The sequence below is a fragment of the Heliangelus exortis genome, chromosome 2, assembly GCF_036169615.1.
Source record: "Heliangelus exortis chromosome 2, bHelExo1.hap1, whole genome shotgun sequence".
Lineage (NCBI taxonomy): Eukaryota > Metazoa > Chordata > Aves > Apodiformes > Trochilidae > Heliangelus > Heliangelus exortis.
This window is the reverse complement of record NC_092423.1, coordinates 127374520-127389378: the sequence shown is the minus strand read 5'-3', so window position 1 is coordinate 127389378 and position 14859 is coordinate 127374520. Positions and strand designations below refer to the sequence as shown.

Here is a 14859-nt window from a genome sequence, read left to right as displayed (position 1 = left end):
ACTGCCAGGAAAGGGCACCATGGAGAGGCCATCGTTTCTCTTCATGCTGTGAAAGGAATTTAAAGTTTTCAAACACGTCACCAACAAGATAATGTTCTTAAGTCTCTTGTTCTTGACTCTTGCATCTGTGTAGGAACAACTCCAAGAACCAATACAGGTTGGGGACTGAGGTGCTGGAGAGCAGTATAGGTGAGAGGGACCTGGGGGTGCTGGTGGATGGAAGGATGACCATGAGCCACCAATGTGCCCTTGTGGCCAAGAAGGCCAATGGCATCCTGGGGTGCATTAGAAGGGGGGAATGGTTAGTAGGTCAAGAAAGGTTCCCCCTCCCCTCTACTCTGCCTTGATGGCACATATGGAACAATGTGTCCAGTTCTGGGTCCCTCTGTTCCAGAAGGACAGGGAACTGCTTGGAAGAGTCCAGCACAGAGTGACCAAGATGATGAAGGGAGTGGAACATCTCCCTCATGAGGAAAGGCTGAGGGAGCTGGGGCTCTTCAGCTTGGAGGAGAATGAGGGGCGACCTCATTAATGTTTATAAATGCATAAAGGAAGAGAACCAGGAGGGTGGTGCCAGCCTCTTCTCAGTTATGCCCAATGATAGGACAAGAGGCAATGGATATAAGCTTGTGCATAGGAGGTTCCATATAAACGTGAGGAGAAATTTTTTTACTGTGAGGGTGACAGAGCACTGGAACAGGCTGCCCAGGGAGGTTGTGGAGCTTCTTTCTCTGGAGATACTCAAAGCCCATCTGGACATGTTCCTATGTGGCCTCCTGTAGGTGACTCTGTTCTGGCAGAGGGGTTGGACTTGATGATCTTTTAAGGTCCCTTCTAACCCCCAACTTTCTGTGATTAAGTCAATACTGCTCCAGGATTGAGCAAACAAGGGGGAGGTTGCATAAAACACTTCTGTTCCAGCTTTGGCTTGAGTACAGACTTCAAAAATCATATGTTAACCGAGAGAAAAATTATATTTGATTAACAGCATAGTTTATTGGGAGAATGTGTGCCTTCCCCCACTCTGACATTAACCTAAAAATAAGTATTTTGGTAGCAAACCATGCAAGAGCCTGTGCTATGGGACAGCAGGGGGAAACAGGCAAGGGGGTTTCAGCAAGTGCTTGGTTGCTTTATTTGAGAAAAGCATTTGCAGGCAGCAGCATCACCAGCCAAAGCAAACAGTTTCCCCTTTCTTTTAGCTAAAACCAATCCTTGGCAACAGGGGAGAGAGAGCTGCAGCACCATCAGACTTTGTAAGGGATGTGAGCTTTGGGGTAGTTTTATGATTGCTTACAATCTTCCTTTAGACTCTTCAGCAATTTCTTGGGGCCAGGAGACTAACTGGACCCTCATGGCTCTTGGGCTAATGGTTACAACCACACAGGGGGATGGAGGACTTCACTTTGTAAGCTGCCAACATGGCCACCTTGCTGGGAACAATCAGGTTTGTGTTTAGGAGTGGTTTTGGGGAGGAAAGTGCACTTTGGGAATACTGGTCCCACCATTGGGAGTCCTGCAGAAAGGTGATCTCTTCTGAGAGATCTCTGCAGAAAGGTGATCTCTACTTCCCCCCTGCCCCTGAGAGAGCTTTATTTGCACCTACCAGTGACTCCCAGTGCCCTTACTGGTCCTCCCAGCAGGACCTGGCAGAGAAGTAGAGGAGGTGGCAGCTCCCAGGAAATCACAGAGAGAGAAAATAATATTTCTTCTCCCAGCAGGAAGCTGTCTTGAGGGATTAGGCTTTGTCCCCAGCCATCCCCAGGCTTTCTGACACTTCTCCTTGGAAAGTTCTGCAGCAGCCAGACAGGCTGAGCAAGGGCCTGGCTTGGCCAGAGGCTACAGAGGCATCTTCTGGGGGTCTGCCTCCAGTCCTGAGGGGAGACCTGGGCTGAAACCATGAGCCTGGGATGGAAGAGACAAGTATTTGGGACATTTCAGGGGTGGGTTTTAGTCTTTGTGTTGACAAACCTACCCAGCAGGTTGGGTAATGTTGTGCTATTTAGAGATATATACCCTCTACTGGCTTCTGTTCTTAAATTAAAATGACATCTCCCAATAAATATGTGTATTTTTAAACTCTGCATTAGAGTGATAGTAAAATTTGGTCTGTTATGATGTCCTGTGGAGAGGTGGCTGAATTTCCCTGTTTCTTAGCAGGAGTTCCAGATGTTTTCACTTTTTATTGGGAAGGATCATGGATACAGCATCTTCCCTTCAACCTGACACACACACACACACACACACACTTTCTTTCGTTATTTGCTGCATCACAGGAGGCTTTTCACTCTGTGTGTGTGCAATTGCTGCTGCTTTCAATCTGAGTGAAGAATTCAGCCTAAATTGCTGTTGAAGCAGATGCTCTCTAATGTAACTGGCATCCATCAGAGAGCAGCTTGGCAGGAGCAACTTGTTCAGAAAGGTTTTTTTTCTCTTGCAGGAATAAAACCAGGTGTAGGCTCACAAGTCAGAGTCAAGAGTGTGAGACACTGAACAGGTTGCCTAGAGAAGCCCCATCACTGGAATTGTTCATGGCCAGGTTGGATGGGGCTTTGAGAAACCCAGTCTAGTGGAAGGTGTCCCTGGCTGTGCAGGTGGGTTGCACATGACAATCTTTGAAGGTCCTTCCAGCTCAACCCATTCCATGTTTCTATGACTGCTTATGAAATGGGAGGGCTGGTGGATCACCATAGGCCCCTCGTTCACTCTGGGGGTGACAGCAGAGCACATCGGGCTGCCTTGGCAGGGTACACACAGGTACCCCATGCAGCCAGGAGGAAGACCAGGAATCAAACAGGAGTAGCAGTGGGTCTGGTCTCCAGAAACCAGACCTGCAGGTCCCAGTCACATATGCACAGTGGGCCTCCTGAGCCTTTGTCTCACAGGGAAAAACTTGGGGGAAGGGCTGAACACAAAACGATGTGAGAAGGTGTCATCAGAGGGTGAGTGTCCTGGCTGCACTGGCTGTGGGTCCCTCACTCTTGTGCAGGGTCAGTGCACATCAGGCAGGCAGATAGGAGGCATCCAGGGCTTGCAGTGGTACTGGGCATTCAGCATTCACATCACTCTTACCATGGAAAACGGGCTGCCCATGAGAAAAGGAGCACAGGAGAAAAGTCTGCCTTGTATTTCCTGTGAGATACAAAAAAAGCAGAAAAAAGAGATGGTGGACCTGAGAGGAAGCTGTGCTTTGTTCCTGTGGCCCCAGGCTAGGCTGGGCCCCACGGCCTCTGGTGCCTCTTCCCAGGTCTGGGCTTTCCCACCTCCTCCTCTCCTCACCTGGTGCCACCAGCATCATCCTGGCCCTGTGGGACAGTGAACCCTGCCCAGAGCTCCTTGCTAACCAGCATCCCCCTGAGCATCTTTCCCATTTAGATTCATCCCAGTGCCAATTCACAAATGACATTAGGGGCCAGGGCTCAGTCCCCAGGGCTCAATCCCAGCCATGAGCTGAGTTCTGGGGATGTCTCTCACACAGCACCTGCACAGCCCTGGCTCACTCTCCCTGCACACTCCTGTTGTGCTGTCCCTGAGCTGAAAGACAGTCAGGGGGTGTGACAAGCAGCTAGGATTTTGCACTCCAGTGTATACTACACATGCACAGAATGTGAAAACATCCACCTCCACTAATTATACACTGTTGTTTCCAGTACAGCTTTTATATCTACCAGTGGCATGGCAATGATGGGGGGGGGGAGGAGAGGGGACTAAGCTTCCCAAATTCTCTAACTGCTGCTTTTATCTCCTGCACCCATTTCAAGCTCTCCCAGTTAGAGCAGCTGCAACCCAGAAAGTGCTGGAGGGAAAGGGGAAGCTGAGAAAGTGAAAAGCTTCAGGAAACAAAAGCCCTTCCCCAGAGGGGATCAACTCCTTTCTGTTCCTCCATCTAGATGCACTTTAATACATCTGATACTGAACAGCATCTTTAAGAGTCCCAGCTCTTCCCTGGTAATGACTGCTGAGGCTGCAGCACTGCCCTTGATGACGTATTGTTGGGAGGGCTGGGGTGGAGGAGCCAAGAGCACCAGGTGGCATTGCCAGTAGAGGCTCCATTACATCATGGTCTCATCTGGCTTGACATCTAGTGCATATAGGCAATGAGTATTGATATTTCCAAGAAGTGTGTCATGGAAGCATCGCTCTGCATTTATTCATGCTGCCAGCAATAAGGCACTGGAGGGCAGTGAGAGCACTGAACAGCAGAAGAGGCTCAGGAAATTGTGGTTTGCTCGTGGTATTTGGGATGAGGGAGCAAAACTGCTTCAATGCCAGCAGCCAACCCTTTGTTACACCAACCTGCCTAAGGGAGAGTGTGTGTGTGTGCATGTGTGTGCGTGTGTGTGACAACTGCACACCTGAGGCTGCAATCCAGACAGCAGTGCTGTAGGGTACAACTCTTTCTATTGCCAGACCAGTTCTGATCCACAGGCCTCAGATCCAGCTCTTCCCCACCACCATGTTCACAAATCCCTGGGACCCACCATAGCATCTCCAGCCTTCCTAGGAATTCAGTTTTGCCTTCCTAACAGCATAATGCTGGGGGCTCTGAAAATGCAAAAGAAAGAGACAAATCACATGCAATCAGCAGTTGTCAGGAATGAGAGCTGCAGCTGCCTCTGCAAACCAAACAGACATATTTTATTATTTTTGAGAGTTATAATCATGGAGGAATTTTCCAGGCTTTGTCTCTGTCCCTATGGAGAGGGATATCTCCCTGTCCCTGTGCATTTGGGAACCTGGAGTCTCAGCAAGTTCTGCATGATGTCCCATGACATAGCTCACCTCTGGGCAAGTCGACAGAAAACACTGACTGCTTCTCCTGTCATCTCTCTGGCCATGTGCTCATATTTTCCAGTGCTTGCAGAGAAAACTCCTGCATACAAGGTACAGATGAGCAACTTTGGTATTTTCAACAGTAACGCTCAGATCTTTACATCCACATACACAAAAATAAAGAAAACATTGAAAATGGGAAATGCAATCTTTTTATTCCAAGGAAAATGTACACTCTTCTTCTCAAAATGTGAAACAAAAAGAAACTAATGACTTCTAGGGGAAATGGACACCAGGCAGGACTCTCTCCTAGTATCATCTCTGCCCCAACCATCCAGGATAATGTAACAAATACTGAGCTTTCAGCACAGCTGTGATTAAACATGAAGATATGAACATAACTCCTGCATCTCCTTGACAAGTTTTGTGGGGTTTGGCTCTCTGCATGCCCAAGTGAACTTGCAAGCAAAGAGGTGAAAAAAAGGGCCAGGGCAGGTGGGGTGGCAGCCTGGGGCTGTGCCCCAGAGCCAGCACCTGGATTCATCCTCTCAGGGGTTGCAAGGGAGGTGCTGGCCCATGGTGGAGGCAGGGATGGGAAGGGGGATGAGGCCAGGCTCTGGGATATACCAAGCTGTTTACCTGGGAGGGAAGTCAGTGCAACACTTCTTGTCTCAGGGATCAGGCAAAGCCAAAAGCAAATTATCTCTGCTTTGCATTTGCAGGAAATACTGGAGACATTTTTTTTTTTTTTTGTCATTATTTGAAGGGGATTATTTTCCTGCAGTTGTAAACCTGAGTAAAAAGGTCATGGGGTTATAGATTGTTTTTTTTAATTCCAGTTTTTTTCCATGCTCCCTAAGCCTTTCTGCCAGGATGCACAGAGCTGTAAAACTGACATGTGAGAACTGCTGTAATAGCAGACATTTATGGAAAAAAAAAAAAAAAAAAAAAAAAAAGAACAAAGAACCTCTGCTTTTCATACCAAAAAATACCAGAGGTTGTGAGGAGATTGTCTGGTGTTTGTCTCTGTGAGGAGATTGCTTTCAGAGATCAAAAAAAGAACAATCCTGAACATTTAAAGGCAAATTCTCAATGTCAATTGATGCTGTGTTGCCTCCTGGTGTTTGAAGCCTCCAAGCCTCAGCTGTTCTACAGGTGAGCTTCAACCATAGATCATTTCCTAATTAACCCCAAAGGCTGCCTCACCTCTCCTCAGCTGCCAGGCTTGCAGCTACTCCCGATGTGATGGAAGTCACCTTGGAAAACCGAGGGGGTGACAAGTCTCCAGTGGCATCCAGTGGCATGGTAAAGGTGTTTGGATCAGAGAGGGATACAGATAGTCAGGGCTCTGGACAGCCATGGCTTACTGGAACTGCCAGAGCCAGATGGCCAGGGTTGTCTCACAGAAGCAAATGCAGTTCCATGGGGTTTCCCATGGAGTGTCCTGAGTGTCCTTTGGGCTCTGTGATCCCCAGCCCCAGGTGTGGGTCCAGGTCCTGCTCTCCTGCCCTTGCTGGCTGGCAGCAGCTCGGATGTCCCGCCTGCAGGGTGACATCCACAGCTCTGCTCCCTCTGGCAGCCGGGGTGGGGCAGGTGGCAGCCCTGCTGTGGCACGGCAAGAGTCACAGGAGGAAGCCGGGAGTGCTGGGGTGGAGACGGCATGGAGACAACAAAGGAGGCAAAGCTGGAGGAAGCCAGGGCTCTCTGTATGGGAGGTGCCTTGGTTTCACTCCTCCTCCCTTTTTGACATAGATGGAAGTCAGGACTTCGTGCTTTTAAGCTAAGTTCTAATGCTATGTTTGGAATTTCATTCTGCTCACCAGAGAACCTGTGCTGCTGGCTCGAGGCACACCTGGCATTGCCACATTCCCCTCAGCCCCAGCCCAGCAGGCAGCAGCTCCGGGGGCCGGGCGGGTTCTGCAGCCACCACCTGGAGGCACCTGGAGGCCACAGGGGATTAAGTGCCTTTAACTGGTGAAAAGGTGCAGAAGAAAAGGGCGATACTGGCATCCGGACTAGAGGAGAGGGGTAGGAGGAAGTAGGTGTCATTGAAGGAGACTGGGTTTGAGCGGTTTGATAGTCACCCCCTGACACCAGCCCAGCTTAGCTGTGATTTTCACAGGAGCAGATTGCAATGTCACCCTTCCCACGTCACCTACTGCTCACACACCCTTTCAAACTCACAACAAACACAAAAACCCAGGAGTTTGGCTTGGGTGGCATCGATCTGATGAGTGGCAGCAAATATGGAGCCTTGTGCCAGCTGCACCTCTCACCTCTGGCATGATTCATCTGTCACACGCCCACCCCCACCACCAAAGTGACTGCAGGAGTAACATAAAAATCAATCAACTCCTCACAAGTAAATGAAACCTCTCGATTTTAAACATATTCTTGAAATTACTATACTTTCTGTTTATAAATAACTCTTAACTATTTGAGTGTCTAACCCCTAAGATGCTGAATAATAAGCAAACATCTAATTCCATCAATTGTGGTTATCCAAAACCATATCCCTCCATTGCCACATTGTCTGAAAAAGTCCTTTTTTATACACTTGTCCTGATAGAGCTTCTCTGGACTGCAGAGCCAGCAGCAACCTCCTGCCCTGTGCTGAAACTTCTCATGCTCATGGAAGGAAAAGCATTTTGTGGACTTGGGTCAGCTGATTTAGGAAGAGCATAAAAACTTCTCCAGTCCTTGAAAACTTTTAAATTATTTATTTATAAATGTGAAAGACACTCATCAGATGAACAATGCATTGTAGCTGCATAATAATTTTTTTTTTTTTTAATTTTAAAAACATGAAGTTGGAAATGCAAACACAAGAGCAATTGAACAAATACCAAGCAACAGGAGAACCAAGCACAGTCAATCTGTTTCAAGTGATCATGGGGCAGCAAGAACGACGAAAAGTCTATATGGGCTAGGGTTAGCTGGAAGTTTTGGTTCCTGTAATTATTCCCTAAATCATGTAAAGCACCCATATTGACATTTTAGATAAATGACCTGGAAAAATAAACCACAACAGACTAGTGTGTGCACTTAGGAGAAAGAGGGGAGGAGAGCAACAGAACTGCTTTGACAGAACATTTCTAGATTAATTTATCATTTATCTGTAACAAGAGCTGCCCTTTAGCAGTAGTTCTTCTGAATTGCAAGGTCACTAAGCTTCCATATGACCTTCTGGGTGGCAGATAACTAAAGGCCTATCTAAAGCAAACTCAAAGCACCATTTTTGCATGGTAAATTGTAGATGATTAGCAAGAAGAATTGAGAATAGGGTACAGAGTGAGAGACAACATGGTGAAACATCTCCATTTGTGCTGGTACCAGACTGGGTAAATTAAAACCACATGGCTGTGTCTACAAATGGCACAACAGGCACCTTCACTTTGCTTGCAGACATTCTGCAACATGCTAGTTTATTCAGGTCTGGTTACTATTTTTTACTTATTCTGACAGACAGTCATAAATCAGCCCATTCTGGAGGAGGTATGTTTGAAGTGTGGTTTTGTTTCCTACAATAACTTCATGACTACAGACACATCATCAGAATCTGCACAGAGAAAAACCTTGTGCCTGTTACCACTGACAATGATGCAGTTATAATGCTGGAAAAGATGTGCATTAGGGTCATTTTATGTCTACTTGCTCACTTATGGATCACAGCAACTTTCTACACCCCTTTAGTCACATCAATCACCTTGAATAAATATGGTCACATGGGAAAGACTGTATTCTTCCTGTACAATGGCATTTTAGACTGCTAAATCCTACTGCAGACCATTTTTCGGATTTTTCCTTAGCTTGGTTTACAGGTTTGGCATTCAGTAGGTCAGTGACAGAGTAATCACAACTAATGAGGTCATACAGTCATGACAGACAGTGGAAACATGATTTTTGGCTGTTTAAACAGATCCAGAACCTAACAGACATGTTAATTACTACATTCACTATTGAGCTAAAACCCCTCATTTTATTTCTAGTGGACATTTCACTCTGTTAGAAGTTTTGTAAACACCTTTTTTTTGAGGCATAGTGTGCATCAACAAACTAAGAACTGTGCACATAAACAGGCAAAAGTAAGGAAAGCATGACATAGAAATGTACATGCAAATATGCATATTAATAAATGGATGTCCCACAGAAAGTCAACCTTCAGTTATCTACCTTGTTACAGCCTTACTGGCAGACACATTCTGTGAAGTAATAGCAATTTTATTGGACCAGAAAGCTACACAGGTTTTTACAACACCAAAAGTAAATGCATTAAAAGCAATAGTGACCCTGAGATTTTTGTCCATGTTACAGAATTATTGAGGCTGGAAAAGACCTCTGAGATTATCAAGTCCAATGTTACTGTAAGTTTAATATGGTGATGGTATGATACAAAATGGTATCAATATAAAAAGTTCCTCTTTATGAGGCTAAGAAACATGAAATGCTGTGCTGCTTCTACTCAGACAAGCATTGAAAATCTGCTAGGTCCAACTCATGATGGCCTCAGTCTCTGTTTTGGAATAAGCATGTTAACCTTGACATATTTTTAAGGTGTTTTTGCTGGTGAAAGTCGCTTGTTGAATTATCTAAAACCAAGTAACAGCTACATAACCTGCAAACTGTTTTCACATTGAACCATTTGCTGAAAAACATAATTTTAAAAAGGTAGGAGACTTTTCAGGAATACAAATGGGAGGTAGACACCTTAATTTAAGATGTTTTGAAGGCCATTCATAATTCCCCTTAATACTTAATAAGTGGCACTTGAATAATTATCAACTTGTCTAAATTCCAAAAATATTGATGGTGATGGTAAATGGTGATGGTAAAATGATCATGGTTTCTGTGTTATAGCTCAAGATAAAAAAGCCAGAAAACTCGAGAGACAGAGGTACACGAGTATATATACAGGCATCTGTGAAAACACTTGTAAAAAAGGTAAGAACAATTGTTTCTATTTCACTTGTGCAGAAACGGCATGAAAGAATTATTGTATTTCCCTGGGGATTTCACATCAGAAGATCAGGAACAAGGCCAAGTACTTGTAACCACCTCCTCTGCTCTATCACAACTAGACAATTTTTTTGCATCACTGTAACAATACTGCATCTCAAACACAAGAAAACTTTGTCATCTGCAGTCCACACCCAAGAAAAACAATTATAAACTCCAAGATAAATTTTCAGAAAACTTAAGTTGACAACTTCTCCTGCCAACCAAAATGCTCAGATTATTGTATCAAAGTGAGCAGACCATCTTACCAAAAGCCATTAAATAATTTTCTCTCATTCTATTAACAGCAGTTATCAAGTTTACCTCTGTATTATTTTCATGTACACCTCCTTTTAAAGGCCTATGGCTTAGTGTTCACAAATCTAAAAAATATCTGTAAATACAGAAAAATAAAGCTTAATAGTACACAATATAAAAATGATAACTTTCAAAACCATTATATTATTATTGAAAAGCCCACTACCATCAATCTGCAGGTCAGAGATGCTTTGACCAGGGACATAATTTCCCCAATTAACTCCTCAAAGTTATTAATCTTCTTAATTAAATGAGAAACCTTTCATCCACCAAGGTTTTGGATGCCAAATTCTTCTGCCCCAGTGCATTACGAATAAACCTAAATATCTAAGAACATTTTAGAAAAAAAGGTATTAACAAAGAAATACTTAAAACAGTGTCTTTCAGAACAACACAAAATAATAACTTCACATTATCTTTAAATCACAAATAACCTGAGTGAATCAGGCGCTTCATCCCCTTTAGTATTTTTGAAATATTTTCTAACATCTTTCCACCCCAAATCTGATACAATTATGTGTGATTAAATTTCAACAGATATTTGTGTTTTCTATTAAAAGCCATTTGGTCCCTTCATTCATGACAGGCATGAGAATAAAATTAATTTCTCAAAAGCCTATTTGACAAAAAAAAAAAGTAAAAAACTTTTATAAGCTCTCAGTATAATCTGTCACCACATACTTCTAACTTACTGCTTTAATTATCTCCTTAACTATATAAACGTCTGTACCAAAATACTGCTTTATTCTTAAAATGAAAATTACCTCTTGCTGCAAATATGTTAGAATAGCTGCTAAAACAAAACTTTGGGAAGCCAGATCCACGACGGAGAAAAACAGGATATCAAAAATAAGCAGTGTTGTCTCATTACCATAATAGAGAACGTCACTGAAAGAGTGTCCTTCATCTACAGACAGAAAATAATTTTTGAAAAAATATTATTTATGTGAAATGGAAGTTTGTGGAGTTCATCAGTCCACACTGAGATAGCTGTTAAGAAAAAGGAAGTCAGAGTAAGAGCTAGTTATGGTATTTTAGTTAAGCATTTTATGGCACCATGATAGTTAGGTATGACATTCTATTTAAGCAAAATAATGCCTTTTCATTTATAAAATGGGTTAATACAGATGGAACACAATCGGAAAAAAACATATGCCACAAGCAACTTAATCCATTCCTAAAACCTCATATTGTTTAAAACAGGCTGCTTTGAACAAGAACCAGGTGTAACTTCCTTGTCACTGAAATTTTTAACATGTGTTAACTCTGGCCCCAACTCAACAAAATAATAAAAACATATGCTTAATGCCTTACTTTGTAGGCAGCAGGTGGCAGGACCTGCCGAGTAATAAGCTCAGTCGGTGCTCAGCTTCACCTGTGCCCAGTTAGGGCTGGCCCAAGTGCGCATGCTCAAAGATCAAGGGCCAATAAAAGGTGGGGCTTGAGACTGGCAAGGGGCTCACTCTGAAGCAGGTTCGCAGCCGTGCTGGTTGGTGGCCAGTCCTCTACCGATCCTGTCCTCACTCTGAGCTTGCCATCGCTTCGGAGTTCTTCTCCTGCAACATTACTTAGATCAACCATTGGTTGATGGCTTCTCAGAAAATGGGTCTGTTAAGCTCAAAATCACTTTTTCATAGCCAAAGAAATCTACACCATTTATCCACTTCTTTGTCAGCAAGCACCACTTAAGAACACTTAAAATTGCAGATTATAGATTCTTTTCCCTCTTTAAACTTTTTCATAAGAATGAAAAAAACTTCAAACTTCTCATGCAAGTCCTATTTGAAAGAACATATTTTCATTAAAAATTGTTTATGTTCTACTGTACTGAAATCTTGATTTGTATCTAAGCTTCTGGGAACCATGGCAGCCTAAGCCATTGAGCAATGTATTTATATCAATAGTTATGAACTATAAAATAATAGCAGCCAAACCACCAAATCTTCACTGAATATTGCACAATCTGGAGACATTACATTTTGCTTACACACTTAATTTTAACCCAGACATTGCATACTTGACAATACTTATGGCTGAATAGACCATAGAATAGGGGTTTAGAATAGGGCTTTGGAATGACAGATGCTGCAAGCTGTGCAATCACAGACCAAGACTGAAGAAAATCCTAGTTATAGTTTTAAGGCAGATACCTGTTATCTGGCAACATATATTACAAAAGATAGTGCTTCACCATGATAAGGGAGGAGAGCCCAAACCTGTATTGGATGACATGACATTAGAAAGCATGCACTGCATTCCTGATTACACAGCAAGGTTTGCAATTCTAATTAGGGTTCACCTTTTGCAGCTCTGGTGTCAGAAAGCAGGAAAAGTTCTGCAAAGCACAGAAGTGTAGTCTTTGGACTGAATATTGATACAAGAATAATGATATCTTTATGACATGTAATGGTCATCTGGCAATATCTATGGACTGCATTACAGTTCTGATGAAGTTCAGAGTTTCTGAGCAGTGAGGCTGGAAAGCCAGGTACTTGAGGGACTCATAATGAGGCCTTGGATCTGTAGTAAGTGTTTACATTTTATGCAGCATAATATATGATTAGAGGTAGAATCAGGATCTGAACTGAGGTTTTTAAATATGAGGTTTGAAGGATTCTGTACAGTTCAGGGAACTGAGGAAACAGACTGGTATCAGGCCTAAGCTCACATTTTTCATTGCAGTGTATATACTGCTCTCCAGTACACATTTGTAAACAGGAGACCAGGAGCCAGGGTTTCAGAATCTTGGAAGGGGAGGGCCTAACACTGCATGAGGATTCCAGTGATGCAGATATTAGCCACCTGGCAGTAATTATAAATAGGTCAAGGGTTTTAGAGCCTTGGTGTTTCACTGCATCAGACTTCCAGGGATTCAGATTTAGGAAGGTTGAGATATGCTCAAGCACTTTCACTAAATCTATTTTTTCCACATGTACCAGTCACTTGAAAATACTTAAGGCTCATACTTCAGTATGAGCTTGGAGTCCAGGATGGTGCACTGGAGAATCCTATTTTATTTGGCATGGCTCCGGGGACCAGAATCTGAGCTCACGTCATCCCTGTTTCTGTTGGAATACTTGTTTTTGCTGCAGGTATTGGCAACACTTAAAAAGCTTAAAAATAATATATTCAAGAATGAAAATTACTTAGTGGAGCAAAGATAAGTGGTGTACAACAAGTATTCCATTAAAATGTCCTTATTGTGATCAATATCCTCTTTAAAGAAATTGTCTTTCTGTACCTTTAATTGTTCTGTAAGTACGTTGGTTCTACAATAAAAAAAAAAAAAGCATGGACCTATCTAAGTATTGTGGGTCTGTTTTCCATTTACAAAGTGGATACTGGATCTAGCTAACAAGTCAAAGAAGCACTTCATAAACACATGCATGTCTCTACACAGTATACTTTCAGTTGCCCAAAAGAAAAAAACATTGCAGTCAAGCGACAAATTATAAATAGGATTTCTGTAACCTGAATAACATCTCTCAAATACTTCCATTACAAGAGGTCTTTTAATGACCTCTCCTGCTGTAAAGTCCAATTTAGAATGTAAGTTTAGAATGCAAATTCTGGGAAAGAAATCTACACAGAAACCTACATGCCTGTAATTGTACAAATACCAATTCACAAATCTTCTTACCGTTGTAAAAAATACTTTTCTCTAAGGGTTCCATGAACTCCATGCCAAGAATCCGTTCAAGCAGCAACTTATCTTTAACAATATAATCAATTTCTTTATGAACCTATAAGAAAAGGAAAACAATTTTCTTGTTTTATGATTTCAAAGAAAAAGTACTTGTTTTGAAGAGAAGTACAGCTATTTAGGCCTTTATGAAGGAAAGTAAAAGAACTTGTCTATTCCAAGACAAAAATAAGTCCAAACAAAAGAGGATTTGTCATTTTTAAGAGCATGCTGTGCTGTTGGACAGTACTCTTTTTTTTTTTGGAATGAAGTGCTGTTCCAGTTGCTATAAGTCTTTAACAACAAGTCTTTAAGCACATATGCTTAAAGAGAGATGACAGTCTCTCAGAGTTACAATTTTTAGTCTCTACTTAGTATAATTATATTTTCCTTAATGTAGCAATGTCAATATACATACGTGATCAATAAAAGAACTGAGGAATTTGTTCATGGTGTTGTATGCCCTTGTGCTCTGTTCAAAAGTATTTACAGATGAGTCCAAAAGCCTAGTAGGACCACGTTTCTGGAATAAAACATGACCATCACTTCAGCAGAAAAATTACATATTTTAAACAACATCTAGAGAATACAAATATCTCACTTACTCTTGTTAAGGTTTCATGAATCCTGTCATAGTTCTGTCGCATATTCCTTGAAATGGAAATCTGAAATGTCTGGCCATCTGTGTTTGGTAACAATCCTCTCTGACTACACAGATTTTCCTGTATAATTAAAGCAATTGTTAATTAACATTATTAATGTCCCAAATGACCCAAAAAAGTAAAAAACTTTTCCTTTTCTCTCTTTCACGTACACATAGTATTTAATATCTCCAAATATTTGAACTCACTACAATCTTGGTTTTATCATAGCAAGATTTTCTTAGGATATGAAATCCTGACCCCTGCTGTCAAAAAGTCTTATTCCTCTTTTCACCCGTTCTCAGTTCATTACCTTTTAATACATCTTTTGAAATTCACTCTGAAGCCCTTTCTTTTATGTTTATCATTTATTTCTGCTTTTTTTGTGCTTTGGATTCCATTTTACCATATGTTTTTAGGTGGAATTTAATGAATCTCAAAACCCCAAGA

General features: G+C 42.3%; 1 protein-coding gene and 1 long non-coding RNA gene across 6 annotated transcripts in view; one reads left to right on the top strand and one right to left on the bottom strand.

Annotated features, from left to right (window-relative positions):
* The first annotated feature begins 300 nt into the window (after nucleotides 1-300).
* Nucleotides 301-5241, top strand: LOC139793370 (uncharacterized). Its single transcript, XR_011724594.1, has 4 exons — nucleotides 301-1526; nucleotides 1558-1943; nucleotides 2441-2594; nucleotides 4856-5241. It is a non-coding gene; the product is annotated as an uncharacterized lncRNA (long non-coding RNA).
* A 2237-nt stretch (nucleotides 5242-7478) lies between these two features.
* Nucleotides 7479-14859, bottom strand: part of TMEM67 (transmembrane protein 67) — a 33492-nt gene continuing 26111 nt past the window's right edge. For 3 of the 5 annotated variants that reach the window (XM_071737942.1, XM_071737939.1, XM_071737940.1), the window contains 5 exons: nucleotides 14374-14490; nucleotides 14187-14291; nucleotides 13727-13829; nucleotides 10851-10993; nucleotides 7479-10413 (listed from right to left, as the gene is read on the bottom strand). In XM_071737942.1, the coding sequence (XP_071594043.1) occupies nucleotides 10333-10413; nucleotides 10851-10993; nucleotides 13727-13829; nucleotides 14187-14291; nucleotides 14374-14490 (549 nt within the window). In that variant the 3' untranslated portion in view covers nucleotides 7479-10332. The remainder of the gene's footprint in view (nucleotides 10414-10850; nucleotides 10994-13726; nucleotides 13830-14186; nucleotides 14292-14373; nucleotides 14491-14859) is intronic. The other 2 variants (XM_071737941.1, XM_071737943.1) reach the window with 1 other exon arrangement.